This window comes from Trichosurus vulpecula, chromosome 6 (genome assembly GCF_011100635.1).
Source record: "Trichosurus vulpecula isolate mTriVul1 chromosome 6, mTriVul1.pri, whole genome shotgun sequence".
Lineage (NCBI taxonomy): Eukaryota > Metazoa > Chordata > Mammalia > Diprotodontia > Phalangeridae > Trichosurus > Trichosurus vulpecula.
Window position 1 is genome coordinate 68384546 of NC_050578.1, and position 18073 is coordinate 68402618.

Below are 18073 nucleotides of genomic sequence, written 5' to 3' on the forward strand. Positions count from 1 at the left end.
AACTTTTCATCAATAAATGGAATGGCTCAAAGTCACTTCCATGTCACGATGAGTCATTGAAAAAGAATGCTATTGGATCATTTCTACTTTGCCTCAGAAAATCCCAGGCATTGGAAATACTGATTTCTGTTTCATTTTCTAATCCATACTAGATAATGTGGGCTATCTTGTCAGCATTATGGCAAAAGTTAGACACAGATTAATAGATAGATAACTTTCATTTCCATTTCTTAAGACTAATTGAGGGCATTTATTATTTAAAACAAAAAGATGACCAGCACAAGTGTAAATATTTAGCAAGTCCATGTAACAAGTAAGGCCTTTATTATGTGGTACTTAGCAATTTCACAGCATGGAAGATTTGTCTTCTTTTAAGCAAAAAAAAACCCAGTACTTTATTTCTTTCATAAACATAAATTTTAAACTAATCCCTTAATAAGTATTGGGCAGCTAGGTGATGCAGTAAATAGAGTGACAGGCCTGGAGTCAGAAAGATTCATTTTCCTAAGTTCAAATGTGGCCTCAGACATTTACTATGTGACCCTGGGCAAGTCACTTAACCCCATTTGCCTCAGTTTCCTCATCTGTAAAAATAAGCTGGAGAAGGAAATGGCAAACCAGTTCAGAATCTTTGCCAAGCAAACACTAAATGGGGTCACAAAAAGTCAGACAGGGCTGAACAGAAACAACAAAATCCTTTAGAGAATAAGTATTGTTTCAGGGTTTAGGGGGATTGTAGTACTTTTGGTAAAGATAAATTAATCACAAAAGACAAACAGCTTTCAAATCCAGCCTTTGTGGTGTTTCTTCTCCTGTTAATAAATAGTGGATAATTGATTAGGACATCCTTTCCAGACTTTGTGATGTTTATCTAGTAGGTACATTGCAGGAAAATAAGGTCAGAATAGAAAATCAGCCAAAGTTTTAAGTTTGATTCCTGGGCTGGTAAGAAGGCAATGCCAAGTTTTTATTTCTATATTTCATAGATTCTGAAACAACAGTGTGGTCTAGCTTGCTGCGTAGCCTGAAAAATCAAGCAATACCAGTACCTCAGTGCCGCAAACATTTAATGGCAAGAGGCCCGACTTCAGAGCCAGCAAAACTCAGGTTCAAGTTCTATCTCCGATACATATTGGCTTTGTGATTTTTAGCGAGTCAACTTAACCTCTCAATGTGCCAGGCAGCTCTCTCAGACTGTAAATAACTAAGAAGGTGCCAACCTACAGTGATAGAGTTTGTTCAGCTGGGATTTCCCAATACTAATGAAATCCCAGGTCTGGTCCCTATCGGTAACTTTACTGTGTGCCAGGCACGATGCTGGGCACAGGAATTAAGATAGCCTAGGAGCTTACATACTACCACTGAAATAAGCAATATATACTCCAGAATCATTTTGAGGAAAGAGAGCATTAACTACAGGTGAAAATCATGGAAGGCCTTGTATAACAAGTGGTGGCATTTGAATGATCTTTGAACAGAACTATGGGCTCTCAGAAATGAATTCGAGGAGAGAGTCTGGAGGAATAGGGGTGACCCAAAGGCAGCAGCTGGAATGGAATGTGAAGGGAGGACCAAGGAGGTAACAGTGACCAGAAGAACCAGTGTGAGAGGAGGAATAAGATAAGAGTAACTAGAAGAATCAGTTGGATCCAGATTGTCAAGGACTTTAAAGACTAAAGACAAACATCTGAATTAGGTACTTTAAACTAGTAAATTTCAGGATCACCAAATTTATCCGCAGTTCAGTTAGAAGTGGACTTTGAGGTCAGCTCATTACTGGGGAAATAAATAACCCTGAGGTTAATTGAGGGAGAACCAAAACTCACCCACCACAGCTACTCCCAGTCCTAAATAAATATCTCAGTGTCACATCTCAGTGTGATTTGGATGTATCAATGATCAACCTACAAATGTGAATTAGGAAAAAACGTTTTGGCACAAGGGAGCCAAGCAATTACAATCACCCATTATAATGGAAGAGGAGACATGAATAGAAAATGGTAGAAATTTTCAAAGCCATAGAAGTGTCTTTGAATTGTACTCTGAGAAATGCATTCAGTCTGTGATGCAGTCTCTGATTCTTATATAAAAACTGGGACACCTCTAATTCCATTCCACTCCACATCAACCCTTTGGATGCATTTTTTGGTCCAGTTAGACTGGCTTTTTTGCTGTTGCTCACACACAACATTTTCTCTCCATGCCTTCCAAGGCTACTTGTCCTCCATAAATCTCATCTTCATAGAGTCCCTAGCTTCCTCCAAAGCTCAGCCCAGTGCTGCTTCCTGGATTCCCCTGCTACCTGAAGTATCTCTTATTAAGTGAACTGGGGATAGGAACTAGACCTGAAGTGTCTTTCTCAATAGAACGTAAACCTCTTGAAGTCAGAAAGTGTTTCATTTTTGCCTTTGTGCCCAAAGAGGCAGCATGGAGTAATAAATAGAAGGATGGCCTCAGAGCCAGGAAGACCTGCTGTCAAGCCCCACCTCTGACCCAAACTATACTTATATACATGCTGATTTGCATTGGTAGAGGGAGTTTCCTCATCTTGGAGTTCCCTAAACCAATAAAATTGTAAATCCAGTCCCTACACCCTATCCCTAGTGGGTGGCACATAGTAGGTGCTCAATAAATGCTTATCTGATTGATTGATAGTTCCATGCTTAGCCACAATCTCCTTCAGGTTTTTCCCATTATTCCATGGCCTTACAAATAGACTGGGCAGCAGTGAAGAGTCTAATGTATACTACTTAGGGACATTTAACAAGTGTTGGAAAGTCTTATGAGGCAGGTTGCTACAGATAGGAATCTTTACCCTTTCCCACAGCCTTCTTGCTGAATAAAATAAAAAAATGACATGTACAGACAAACCCAGCCAGGAATGCTAAGTCTGTTTTTCTGTTGGGATCTACAAGGTTAGTTGAGTAATTATGGGTCATGTGTGTGTTTATACATGAGTGTCACATGTGTCTTCGTCAATCTATGCTTGAAAATTATGCTATTAAAAGCCTGATATAATTTACTAATATTATCTTAAGCGTTGATAAGACTTATTGACTAAATGGTGTTATTTACATAGCTATTAGCGAGAAGATTTATAGCTGGGATTGAACAATTTTCCTTCTTACCAGTGATCCTTTAACCCTGCAGCTCTGCTTACTAAGATAGTTGGCATCATAAACCCGAGAGAAAGGTGAACTAATTGTCCTGTTTTTTATTTTTCAGGTAACAAAGCACGAACGTCAGGTTATGAAGCCATTATATGACAGATATCGGCTGGTCAAACAGATCCTGTCACGGGCCAACACCATTCCCAGCATTGTGAGTAAAATACTTTCCTAGCTTTTGGTAAACAGGTGGTTTTCCAGATCCTCATTACTATCTCTTGACAGCCTAAGAAATTTCTTTTTTAAAATTTCTTTTATTTTCAATTCAGGGAATAAAACAAGAATTTCCAGAACACAGTACAATTAAAAAAGATGATTGCACGTGAAACTGCAAGTCTAACGTGTACAAATTGCTGTTCCCTCCAAATACACAACAAAATTATCATGTGAATTTCTTTTTTTTCCTTTTTTTATTCCCTCCCCACCCCCAGAGATGATACCATCAGACACAAATTTGTGTGTGTATACACACACACACACCCCTACATCTACGTACATATTTATGTACACATATACACACTTATATACATATATACATATACATACACATACACACAAACACATGTATGTGTATATATATGTAAAATTATTCCATACATCTATTTTTCAATTCTTTCTCTGGATACAGATAATATCTCTCTTTATATGTCAGCCTAAGAAATTTCTAGCCAGAATGAAGAATTCATTAAAATGTCTATGGCTACATTTGCCACAAAAGGGCAAAACTAATCAAATAAAGCCTATCAGATTTCCTTTTTAAATCTTATTTTTAAATTTAAATGTAAAAATCCAATTTTTAATCATCACCTTTAGTTATTCAGTTTTGCCTACATTTTCCCCCCATACATATAATTATATTGACATCCCTCAAATCCCCTCTCTAAATTTTATGTCTATGCAGATTTGGGCAGGAACATGAGTGGCACTCAGTGCCCCCTCATAAGCAAAGTCAAAGTGACACCAGTAGCAAACCCCAGGCCTCCTCCTTCCCTCTATGAAGGGAGTTTATAATCCTATCACAGCTTCTCTGAAACTTTTACCAAGGGAAGAATCTGTCCTTCTTGGGTTTCTAGCTTCAGGGAGACAAACTCCCACTTGTAGCAAGAGAGGTGGCCTTTTTAGGGGGTTGAAAGGGAGTGTGGAGAGGAAAGGGAAGAAGGTAGTTTTAGAAGGATTGTGAAATGATCCTATTGTCCACAGCACTTGGCTGTTTTTGGTAAGCTCTCTGCCCCTTTGACCTGATTCCAGCTGTTGTATGCTAAAGAATTCCGCACGATGATGAGGAATGGTTTCAATATGTTGGCCAGCTTCCTATCATACTATCCACTTTTTGATGGTAAAGTTTTGGAAGGTAGTATCCTGTTCTGCATATACAGGTGGTACCCTGGTTTTGAGGACGTACATACATACATGTGTACATACATGTACACACATACATTAATACAGTTGCTTGCTGCCCTTTCTTGTACATCTCTGATATCTCTTTCCTTGTCGTGCAGGGAATTCCTGACGCCAATTTTATTTCAATGTTATTATTGTCCCACACCTTTAGTTCTACTAATACATTCACAACAGGCCTTGAAAATATCTATCGATGACACATCTTGTCCCTTTATGTTGTGATTGAAATTCACATACAGTGTTAGGTTGAATTTTTTTCTGACCCTAAAACTCCTTGTGATTACATTTTGGGGGGGGGGACTTATTTAAATAGAGTAGCTGTTCATTAGACTAGACTAGCTGGGGAGGTATCTGTCCTAAACAGCCACCTTAGATACATTTCAGCAAGATTCTTTCCTAGCTAGATATTGTAAAATTAAATTAAATGAGCAAATAAATAATTGGGTTATACTCCATGATTCTTAGTTTCCTCTAAAGAGAAGCTAATATATAAACCAGTGGCTGAAATGAAAGAAAGGAGAAGGATGGGGGAGAAAGGAGGAAGAGAAAGCAATTCACAATATAACATACTTGTTAATGTTTGCCACAGGGTTCCCCCTCCAACAAGAGAAGAAGTCCTTTGCTACAACCAATTATCGAAGGTGAAACAGCTTCCTTCTTCAAGGACATAAAGGTAAAGGCATAAAACTACTAATAGCTAGTCCTGGCAAGATCCTACCCCTCACATTAATGAAAACTATATTGATATTTGGTCTCCAGTATTACTTCTCTATAATGTCTCCAGAAAATCATTAACTTCATGAACATAGTTAACTGTGAACATTTTTTCTTTTTATCATAGATTAGCTTATTTCCTTTGCTTTGTTTCTGTTTTAAAAATAACACCTTGCCATAAAGAGCTCTTGGTATAACTTGATGTTTGATTGCATAATTAACACAAGCTTCTGGAATGAATTTCTTCTAAATCTCTCCAACTTGTACATAGTAACAGTTCATTTAGCAACATAGATCATACTTTTCTACCTGTGCTGGGATTTTTCTCCTGCTCTATATCTTCCTAGCTAGATTTCTAGAAAAAGCACTATTTTTTGCAATATTTTTCATATGTGAAGATGGTACTTCTGACCTACCCTCAGTACAACATGTGATTTGTATTTTTTATCTAGCTGCCATTATAGAGCTACAAGAAACTATCCGTGGCCAGTCTCCTCTTTACCCATTGGCAAGACTGAGTACAGGTATTCAGGCTAGGTCAGGGGTGAGGAACCTGCAGCCTCGAGACCACATGTGGCCCTCTAGGTCCTCAAGTCCAGTCCTTTGACCGAATCCAAACTTTACAGAACAAATCCCCTTCATAAAAGGATTTGTTTTGTAAAACTTGGACTCAGTCAAAAGGCCACACCCAAGGACCTAGAAGACCACATGTGGCCTCCAGGCCACAGGTTTCCCCTCCCCCTGGTCTAGATTAATCAAAGTTGTTTTTTTTTTCAGTTACTTATGACTGACCCATGAAGAGATCAGCTCCACTTACCTGGACTTTGATGATATCACATTCCAAAATGAAGCTCACATTTATCACTCTTGATCTTTGTTAGCAACTCTTGAAAAAGGCATGTTGCTGTCCAAGACACTAGTGAGGTTTCAGATGTTCTCATCTAACTTTTGCAAGGATAATCTGAAGCTGGATATAGTTGTAATTCCGATTAAGTTGTTTCTTGGCTAATTAATTCAAATACCATATTTTTTTTCCTGTGAATTTGGACACATGTATGAAAATTAGAGCATTATTCTGGTATTTGCATAGGGCAGAGTTGTTGCTACATAAAAAACTTGCTCTTGGTAACAACATTCAGAATTTGGTAGTACTTGTCCCATCACATGAACTATGGACATACTTCCAATTTGTCATTAGAAAGAAACCTTTAAAAATTCTTACCCTGTAGTTGAAATCATCTTTTTACCCTCTTCCAGTCAGTTTTATGTAATGGAATTCACTCCATTTCTAGACATTTCTAATTGTGTGTGTGTACACACATATTTATTTATATATTTCTCTTATATATGCTTCTCAATAACTCCATTGGCCCTAATTTTACCTTCCAGAGCACTACAAATCTTTCTTCCATAATAGCAGCCTTCAAATATTGGGAGAAAGCTAGTTTATTTGTCCCCAAGTGTTCTGTTGTTTGGGCCCAACAACTCTAGTTCCATTAACCATTCTTCATATGGTGCAGTTCATAATCATTTCATTATTTTAATTGCTGTCCTTTGAACATGTAATTTGTTTTAAAGCATGACATTTTTGATAAATGCAGAGTACAGTGAGTCTGTTGCCTCCCTTGATGTAGACATTATATTTATTTTAATGTTACCCTGGATCACATTAAATGTTTTATCAGCCAAGATTCATAGGTCCATAGGTTTGAGAAGCATGCTTTCTTCTAAATCAAGTGTCAGACTTATGGGCCCACTGTATCTGGAACCAGATTAAAATATAATTTGGAAATGTTTGACAAAATAAAAAAAATACAATATAACATAGATAATGTTAATTCGGTGGTTTTCTAAGTCAATTTGCAGCCAGCAGGGATCTGTTCCCATTTGAGTTGACACCCCGGATCTAAATTATTGGCAAAAATGTTGGATAAGACAGGATCTACCAAGAAAGAGACATATAAAGCAGTGTAGGGGGTGGTATAAATCTGTTAGTCATACAACCAACTGTGAATCCACCATAGTGGGTCTAGACCACATTTCTATCTACTTTTAAATACATATATATACTCTTTACATATGTACATGTATGCATATATGTACATATATGCATATATGTACATTTATTCAATACTTTAAAGTTTGGAAAGTGTTTTATATTCATTAACTTATTTGAATCTCACAATAACACTATAAATAGTATCTCTAAACTGAGCTTCAGCGAGGTTAAATGTTTTCCTGTGGTCACACAGCTACTCTCAGAAGTCAGGTCTTACTGACTCGAAAACTAGCACTTCATCACAGGAATACCTCGAGAGACATTGCCAGATGTCTTGATGAAAGGCAGATTTTCCTAGTCTATTAACAATATCAAAAAAGGCAAGTGAAATTAGCTGTTAAAAAGCCCAGACTGGCACCACTCTGTTGAGTACAGAATGATAAAAGTGGTCCTAAAGACATTTAACAATCAGTTCCTGAATTTTGTTTATAGTTTCCAGTACCTACCTTTTGAAAAATCAGGATGCTTCCTGTCTCCAGCATGCTGCTGATTTTTGTTTGGTTGGTAATCACGGTGCTTAGTCATCATGACAAGTTCTTTTAGTACTTTGGGAAGTAAACTTGTCCAAATCTGAAGACTTGACTTCATTTGTAAAGGCTAGGCAGTATTACTGTGTTGCCCTTTAAATGCATTCTTCAATCTGAAAAGGGTCGATAATTCTTGACAGAGAAGCTTTTACGAACTCTGTTTTCTCCTTCTTACCTGCTGATATTATGCAGTCTGCCTCATATGGTGAGAGGTCTGTCTCCTTTCACCTCGTCGTTCATCTTCCAGCTGTAAAAGGCCATTTTTGTTTTCCTTCCTTAGCAATTGTTTGCTAGAAGGAGCTTATTCTTCCCTTTCACTTTCTTGGCACTATTTCTATACCTGTCATCCTTGGCTGTGTGAAAGACCTTGCACGTTCCTTATAAATGTGAGCTCATTAGAGATTTACCCCTGGCGTTTTTGGATTTCTTCAAATGCTTCCCCTTTTTTCCTCAATGATTGTACCATCAGAGTTCCATGACCTCTCAAACCGTATCTTTCTTCTCTGTCCATGGGGATCATACCTATTTTTATTATAAACTCATTGAAATCTACTTATCTTAAAGTCTAAGATACATGTATGACTATGCCCAATGTTCTCCTTCTTGGCTATTATGAAATCTCAAAAAAAATATCACCACTCTCTGTCAATATTCCCAGCACTTCCACATAGCCAACTAGTTTTTATTTGTTCTTCAGAATAAAGTGCAATTAACAGCAAGGTGGCTCGGTAGATTAACACTGAGCCAGTCTCACCTGAGTTCAAATCTCACCTCAGACACTTATTAGCTATATGACCCTGAACAAGTCACCTAATTTCTGTCAGCCTCAATTTTCCTCATCTGTAACATGGTGATAATAATAGTACCTAACTCCCAGGGTTGTCACAAGGAAAGAATGAGATGAATTTATCAAGCATTTTGCAAACTTTAAAATACTATATAAATACTAGCTATCATCATCATCATCATCATCATCTGTCTCCTCCACCTTCTGAGAGATGACACTGTTACAAAAGCATATCATTTTGATTGCTTCTATTTTTTCATTTTTTAATCTTATTTTTACTTTTTTTTTTATTTTACACTGCCTTTATTTCTAAACATATTATTATTGCATCCCTTATCCAATAAATCATCCCAAGTAATTTTTAGGTATTTTTTTTTCAAAGAAAGAGATAAGAAAGCTTGGCAAAACTAATCAGTATATCAACTTTGTACATGCAAGATTCCATACTCATAGTCACCCACCTCTGCAAAGAGATGATTTTCTCAGTTTTTCCTCCCAGAAGTGAGTCACTCTAGTCCACTACCCACCAGTTTCTTTTTTGTTCTTTTCTTTTGCACTGTTGTCACTATACATCTTCTTCTGTTTTCGTTTCTACATCATTCAACGTCAGCATACGCAGTCTTTCTGACTTCTTGGAGTTTTTCATATTCAGCATTTCTTAGAGTTCAGCAATATCATATTATGAATTTGTTTAGCCGTTCCCCAGTTCAGGGTCATTGACTTTGCTTTGATTGACTTGAGTAGAATTGGACTTCTAAACAATGTCTTGGTAATTGAAATTTCCCGTGGTAGTATACGCATAGTAGGTACTCAGTATGTTTGTGATGATTAAGATTAAGAAAAGGGCTATTATATATCTCTCTAGGAGGAAGAGGATGGTTCAGAAGATGACAGCAACACAAAGCCAGACTTCACGATCCCCATAGAAACTGACTTCTGCTTTCTGGACCAACTTGAAGATAATGCCGAACATTTTGTCTCCCCTTTGGATGATAAGTTACCTCCAAAAGGCAGTCAGGATATGAGACTCTCCAACCTTCATGCTGCATCTATGTATGTCACACTTCTTAGAGCTTTCTATTTTTATGAATTCTACTTTTTTCAACCTTTTCATGAAGATAAATGTAAAGACCAAAAAGATATGACTTATTCAGGAAATATCTGCATGGAACACTGGACCTAGGTTCAAATATCTTTAATGATAATTGATTGTATGACTTCCCTGGGCCTCAGTTTTCTGAGGGAATTAGACTATATGGCATTGGGGTGGCCTTACGGCTCTCCATGTGTGATCCTCTGACTGGTGCAGAGTTAAGGGTGAGGTTTTGTTTTGTTTTGTTTTGTTTTTAACTATTGATTAGTTTGGAGTTTCCTGACATCTCTTACTGGCTCCTGCTTCAACAAGGAAAAGATGTTTATAAATGGCTCTACATGAATCTGCACTTCACAATTTGATACATCTCAAGTACAAATCCTCTCTATTTTGTAAAGCAAAATATGGCAAATGTCAACATGAGACTTCATAAGCCCTAAGGACACTTAAAATAGCAAAAGTCTGCCATGACATCTGCTCCTGCTGACCCCAAAAGTTTTATTTTCATAACTACTCCAAAACTGTCCCCGTTGGTTTTCATTTTTACTGCATTACTGTGTGGGGTTTTTTTGGTTCAATTTTGATTTTCTTTAATTTTTTAACCTCCTTAGACATGAGCTCTTAGAACAACTTCAAGAAGTAAAAGAAGAGAAGAAAAGAATTCGAAAAAAACTTCGTGACTTTGAGGATAATTTTTTCAGACAAAACTCAAGGTACTACATTTCCCCCCTCCCTTTCTTTCTCACCCATCTTATACTCATCTGGAGCTTCACTGTATTACTTTCCTTGAGTCTATCTTCCAAGACCCCCCATTCTCAGTAGCCTATCTTTTGCTGTTTCTCTAAATGATCTCCTGAGAAATTAGGGTCCAAGAAAGAAGTAAAATATCACATGCTTCTTTTTAGGTAGCAGAGTAACTAGATTTGAAATAATTTTTAGGAAACCGAGATTGGGAATGGGGGGGAGAAAGGTGAAGCACAGTGAAGAATAGAAAGTACCACCATAAAAATTGTATTTAATCGATTTAAAATAAATAATCAGTTTGTTTTAGAACACAAATGATCATGAGGTCATAGTGTCACAGACCTAGAGCTAGAAGTGACCTCAGGGGTCATCTGAACACCCACTCCTTTTACAGATGGGGAAACCAAAGCCCAGGGAGGTTAAATGATTTTCCCAAGGTCACCCAGATAGTAAGTATCAGATGGGATTTGAACCTCTGACTCCAGAGCCAAGCCTCTTTCCACTCTACTGCGTTGTCTCTGACTACCCACATCATAATGACACATGCATTTTTAGAGTCCACATATGAGGCCCAGGTCATGCAGCTTATAGTCTGAGTGAAGAACTTATCTACAATGAGTAGAAAGAGTACTTTGTTCTCTCTCGTGGACAGGAACTGTTCCACTTCAGCCTTGTGCAATTTCTATGACACATTTTAAAAGTAGATTTCATTTGGCATTCATATGTGCTTAAGGTCACATAATAAGTCAAAGGCAAAACTGAGTAAGGTATGTTGATCTTTTTTCTTTCTAGTTAAGTTTCAGCCATTAAAACAGATTACTCATTCACCAAGCCAAACATCATAATCACCCTAAATTCAGAGATTTATAAAACCCACCTGTTATAAGTAATACCAAGGAGACATTTGGGGAGACATTTTTAAAATATTCCCATAGAATGTCAGAGATAGATGAGACCTTGGAGATCATCCAGTCCAGCACCCTCATTTTTACAAATCATAGACCTGAGGTCTAAAGAAATTAAGTGTATAATATAAATGGAAATTATGATAATAAAAATGTATGTTTAATTAAAATCATTGAAATTGGTCTTAGAACAAGTATGTTGACTTTTGCTTTAATTTAAAAACCATATTATACATTTTAAAATATGTAATTTTAAAGTTCATATTCTATACCATATATTTTTAAATATACATTTTTTTAGAGTTCATACTCTGCGTATAGCTTAATGTTCAAAGGAAGAATTTATCTAAGTAAAATGTAAACCAAGTATCTAAGTACAAATGTAAATAAGGTGTTCTCTTTTTAAGCTAACCTTAATCACCCTGGAGACTTGGGTTAATGTCAAATGTTCCTGGTTTGCTTTAATTATCAGAAAGATATGTAAAATATAATACAGTCCCTCTGTAGTAAAGAATTTTATATGGAGAAGAAAGGAAAGAAACTAATATTATCTCCTCCTTGTATTTCCACCAGAAATGTCCAAAAGGAAGACCGCACTCCAATGGCTGAAGAGTACATTGAATACAAACATGTGAAGGCAAAAATAAGGCTTTTGGAAGTGCTCATCAGCAAGAGAGACATTGATTTAAAGATCATGTAAAAAAGAAAAAAAAAACATCCCTTCAGAAAAGACCCAGTTGGATTGAGTTATTGAAGGATCCTTCACAAGGCAGTCAGCAGCTCTCTAGGAAACTAAGAAATCCAGCGGTGGGGAGTACAAAGGACAGCTCCGGTCATACAGGCTATTTGGTCCGTGCTCCAGTCATTCACTTACGTACTGTCTACTGAGAAAGAAACTTTTGTTTAGGAATGTTGTTGTATCCGAGTCGAGTCAACATTTATGCACATATACATACATTTCACTGTGGTGCAGACTTTACTAATATTAGCTATTCCATCATTAAGTTTAGATACACTAACCCTACACATGACCCACAGTTATTCAACGTTCCGAGAAACACAAAGAACTGTTCCATTTCAGTGCGATAAAAATAAGCTCAGGACTTTGTTCACTTACAGTCTGCATGCTGTGGAGTCTTATGTTCTCTTTGGACCCAGTTCAGTTAAGTGTTTCTGGTGAATTAGCCCGGTATTCTGCCTTGGCTTTCATTGTGACATTTTAAATAGCACTATGCCATCCACCATCTTTGTTTGTGGCCTGGCTTTTACTTCAGCTCAGGTAGATGGCAGCTCAGACCAGAATGACAAATACTCTCTTGATTCATATTTTTCTTTCACATTTCTTCAACTGAGCAATAGATGTCATACCTTGGCTATGACTGGGCAGCATCCAGCAACCCAGATAGGATGACGGGAAGACAGCAGAGGCAGTGACATTAGTTGTACTGGCTTCAAGTAACTGGAGTGTTACCTGAAAAGTGATTTCTCTTTCTGTGATAGGTTAAAAAACATTAAAAGTCCTCATTTAACACTGACTCAGGCCACCCACATGCCTATAGCAACTACAGTTTATGTCTGCTATTTTCTTTTGATTAAAAAATAAGATAGACAAACATGCTGGATTCTTATTTTCAGTGACTGGGTATGGGACAAGAGGTAGGTCTCTGTTCTTGTTTTCCTGAGTTAAAGGCAAAAGTGGGCTTATAACAGGAAACTAGGAACTGAAGAATAAGTTATTTCTTCAAAGGTGATCTCCAAGGCAGGATATTATTCACATCATTTTCAGTAAAAATATGTAAGCAGAAAACAATTTATTGCTGATTCATTTACATTCATTTTCATTGCTGGTTATTTATTGGAAAATGTTCAGTAAAGCCATCTACACTGGCTGGCTTGTTAGGACCAGGCAATTAGACTTCAAATCAGCCATTTCAAAAGTTGACATTTTAAGTGTGACAGTTCACCCTGTGATTTATCAGCTTTTCTTCTTATCCTGCATATCAACAAAGATCACTTTATGGTTCATACTCTTTCCAAATCTAGCAAGTGTGCTTTGGAAGAACTAGAGTAGATTTCTGAATGCATGGACTGATTTCTTAAGGTTTTTTCTTCTGAAGAGGGCACCTGATGGATAAACACGCCTGTCTCTTTTGGAGGGCCAACCTTTGAATTGACACAACAGTTCTTAAAGCTAATTGATCCAAAGTGTCAGAGGTGGATTTCTGATGTTAACTTTGCCAAACCACTTTCAGTCAATGGCATTATAACCTCAAAGTGGCTTTTCTCCATTTCTGTCAATTAGTTGAAGAATTGCTAAAAGATGGAGAGGTGTGTCAGGGGAGAAAATGATCCCTTTTTTAAAAAATGAATGTAAGCATGAGCTCTGTGCTAATAATTTCCCCATTTTAACTCACTATACAATGACAGTGCATAGCCAAAAGGTTAATTGTGAATTTCTAAGTTAAAAAATGAGACTAGACATAATGATTCTGGATGCTTTGATTCACTGTTTATATGACAGATTGTTATAACTCCAAAGAGTTACAGCTTAAGAGATAGAATGTATTTTAATGATAGTTTCTATTTTTGAAATTGAATGTGATTAATAATGAATTCTACATAATCAGAAATTGTATTTTTAAAGAAAAAAATTGCCTCTAAAACACCTTAAATATGAGGGAATATTGATTAGCGTATATTACTATTTAACTTATTATACCTGAGAATATCTTTGAAGAAAACCTATAGAAAAAAAAACCTTATATAACTAAATTATAAAACTCAAAACACTAAATGGTGAGAAAACTAATGTTACTGGCATATCTAAATTAAAAACATTATAAATTAACAAATTTTCATTTTGTTATTAAGTAGGCCAAAAAACTTAGCAAAATAAATCCTTGTTTTCAGTTCTAATTTCCACTTTAATTTGTACTCATTCAAATCCTTAAGCTTATAGAGCCCAACTTTTAAAAATCGTTTTTAAAATAGCTCAAAACTTATTTGTAGACATATTACATGCTGTACTGGTGTGTAAATAAAATAGTTATGAGGCAAACTTGTTTCTATTGCAACACAGTTTGCAAAGAGTTGTATCATGACACAAAAGTTATTTTATTTGAGTTTGCATGGATGAGAGCAATGTGGGGTGAGTTTTTTCTTTTGCTCTGTTAGAAATGTGCATGTTTGTTACCAAATGCCAACAATATAAAAATTTTCAAGGTGAATAATAATTAAAAGAAAAAACAAAATAAAAGTTATGATTGATTATGAGAATTAGGATGGCAAAGGCTTATAATTTTCACAAGAAGCAAATATATGCAAGATTTTAGTAAGGGCTGTTTCAAAATACATCAAGAAATAAGAAAAAAAATTCTTCTGTAAGGGGAAAGGCTTCCATCTTTGTACACATTTATTAGCTTCAAGTTCAAAGAATGTTTGCACAGAACACCAACTCAGGCCAAACTTGAAAAACAAAATGAAAAGATTTGTTTGTTTGCCTTTGATGAAATACCGTGTTGTGAACAGCTTGTGTGAGACTAGTTTACTTCTGGATACTTGCTTTAATTGACAAGAGGAAAAGGCCATTATAGTTCCTGTATTTGAGAGACATGGCCTGATCTGTAATCTCCATTTAAAAATGGACGTGATGGATGGGGTGTAGAAAACTGTCCAGACAACAAGTATGTGTACACTTAAGAGGAGGGCCTGTGTATGGCTAGTACAAATTGGGCATTTTGATGGTATCTCAACATTTTATGTGGAGTGCAATATTTGGACCTCTGAGGGATTCAAAGTTTTCTAATGAGGATGAACATGCTATGCTTTCTATGTGCCTTGCTAAATTGTATTCCAAAAGGAAAATTGAAATTCGTGTCTCAGGGGATTTCTGTATGATTGCATATCCAATGCCTATTTTATAAATAAAAGTATCCATAGATTACTGCAAATATATAAGAATTGAGGAAAGAATGAGAATGTTGTCATCATTGCTAAGTTTGGGATACAGTGCAATTAGATGGAATGCCTTTAATATTGAAGATGCCATTTTTCTTACATAAAAATCATTTATTGTATTGACTTGATGACTTAGAAGCTAAGCTAGGTTTAGGCTATTTAATATAACATCAACTTGATTTAACTATTTCGGAACTATTTCCAAAAGTACCTCAGAATGTTTATTTTAGTGAAATGTCAATCTGATAAAATCTGTTTTACAGTCAAAATCATATTTTTTCGATGACGAAACTTGTTTCTATTGCAACACAGTTTGCAAAGAGTTATACACCAATTATATACAACATCTTGATTTTGTCATTTGGCCTAAAGAAGAGTATTTTCTAGATGGGAAGGAAGGAAGGAATGAAGGAAGAAAGAAAGAGAGAAAGAAAAGAAATGAAGAAACCAGGCTTCCTAATACCACAATGTCCAGCCATCAAGCTCAGAGGAAAAGGGATAAACAGACAAATAACACTATGTTGTGAAATAGTTTTATATAAAGCCTTGAGTGTGTTGGAGCATCCTTCCCCTGGTTTGTTTTTTAAAGTCCTATTATTTTCTCTAGACCTCAAACTACATGTTTTTAAGAACTAAGATTTGGGAAAAAAGTTTGCTAAAAGAGAGAACTTTATTATTCTCTGCAAACCCAAGTTTCTTCTAATGGTAGCTTTTAAAGGAACTGGTAAAATGTAATAAAAGCCATACAACATGTGTGGCTCAGGATCTATGATCCTGAGCTTTAAACTCTGTCAGGCTTCCTCACTTCCAGAGTGCTCATTCAGCCTCTCTGGTGATCTCCCTGTAGTCAGAAAACATGCTTTATGAGGATGGTCTATGGGAACTGATAGAGATCAAGCTAATCTATTTATATAAGCATGAGTGTAAAATACAAATATATATATATATATATACTTATGTGTATGTGTGTATATATGTATATATACATTTATATGTCGATTTTCTTGTATGGAGATGCTTGTGGTATATATAGATATTCCTGTTTCTCCCCAGAATTCAGAGGCCAATTACTCTTAGGTGCACAGATTGGTAAAATTAGTTTGGCAGACTTTATTTTCTATCTGAAAACAAATTGTGTGATCATGCAAATAATGACCCAAACAAAGGATAAAATTTGAGGAAATATGGGCCCAGAACTGTTTATAGACATGTAATATTTAAAATTGCCCTGTGTACTTTTTAAATGTGAACTGAATGAAAGATGTGTACATTTTTGTACATGATTGTATTTTGTACAAAATTAAAGAATATTTTTACCTCTGTGAGCATCTGGAAATTGGATGGTATCAAGGACATTTGAGGAAGTGATGTTATTTCCTCAAACCTAGGAGCCACAAATTGTGGCTTAGACCTGAGGTCTCTGTAAATGTTTGCAGATTCCTTTGAATAGAATGTAAACTCTTTGAAAGCAAGGACTATTTTTTATGTCGTATCTATATTCCCAGGGACTCAGAAAGTGCCTCACACAGAGCAGGTACTAAATGCTGCTGCTTACTGTGATAGCTCTCTGAAGAGTCTAATGAAAATTGACTTTCTTATACTTGGTTTTTAGTGATACATAGAGGAGCAGAATTACTAGAGGACAATGCTTGTATTCCAGGTTTCCCTTCCCTGTGCACTGCTCCCCCTCCCCCTTTTAGGAGCAGATAACAAGAGGGGGGAAAATAGGACTATTACTCTCCAAATTTTCAGAAGTTGGGCTGCGTGATGGGGGAAAACATTTTAATTATGCAAGAGGGAAATTTCCTTCCTTTAACTCATGCTCTTGCTAATGCCGTGGTTCTAGTGAATCTGAGCCACCCCAAATATTACTAGTTCCAGGACAAAATGGTCAAAATGATTCTTCTCTCATTTCCTCCCTCCCTCTCTCTCTCTCTCTCTCTCTCTCTCTCTCTCTCTCTCTCTCTCTCCCCCCCCCCCCCCCGCTCTCTCCCTCTCCCCACCCCTCTCTTTCATTTGAGAATAGAGAGCAATAGAGAGCTTTTGGAAAATCTCTATTCTATGCAGGCCCACATAGTGAATTTGTAGAATTGTCCTCCATGCATGTTGTCTCATTGTCATTATCTTTAACAAAATAATTGTTTCTATGATTTGTTCTTTGACCTACTCATTCTTTAGGATTAGATTATTTAATATCCAGTTAATTTTTAATCTATGATTCAAAGGTCCTTTACTGAATATAATTTTATTGCATCATGGTCTGAAAAGTATACAATTATGCATTTGTTTCTAAGGTTTTTATGCCCTGAGACATGATCTTTTTGTGAAGGTGCCATGTATAGCTAAGAAAAGGTATACTTTTATTTCTGTGATCTATTATATCTAACTTTTCTAAAATACTGTTCATCTCTTTTAATCCTTTCTTATTTTATAGTTAGATTTATCTAGGTCTGGTTGGAGTAATTGAGGTCTCCCACTAGTGTAGCTTTACTTGCTATTACCTCTTGTAATTCATTTAACTTTTCCTTTAAGAATTTGGATACTATGTTATTTGGTGCATATATGTTCAGTATTGATATTCATTGCCTATGGTAACTTTTACCAAAATGTAGTTTCCCTAATTATCTATTTTAATTAGATCCATTTTTGCTTCTGTCTAAAATCATGATTGCTACCCATCCCTTTTTTACTTCAGTTGAAGCATACTAGATTCTTCTCA

The 18073-nt window shown here is 36.2% G+C and overlaps 1 protein-coding gene across 2 annotated transcripts in view; it reads left to right on the top strand.

Annotated features, from left to right (window-relative positions):
- Nucleotides 1-16676, top strand: part of FAM13A (family with sequence similarity 13 member A) — a 108628-nt gene extending 91952 nt beyond the window's left edge. For both annotated transcript variants that reach the window (XM_036763255.1, XM_036763254.1), the window contains exons 14-18: nt 3226-3321; nt 5158-5241; nt 9521-9708; nt 10360-10461; nt 11971-16676. In XM_036763255.1, the coding sequence (XP_036619150.1) occupies nt 3226-3321; nt 5158-5241; nt 9521-9708; nt 10360-10461; nt 11971-12097 (597 nt within the window). In that variant the 3' untranslated portion in view covers nt 12098-16676. The remainder of the gene's footprint in view (nt 1-3225; nt 3322-5157; nt 5242-9520; nt 9709-10359; nt 10462-11970) is intronic.
- Nucleotides 16677-18073: the final 1397 nt, after the last annotated feature.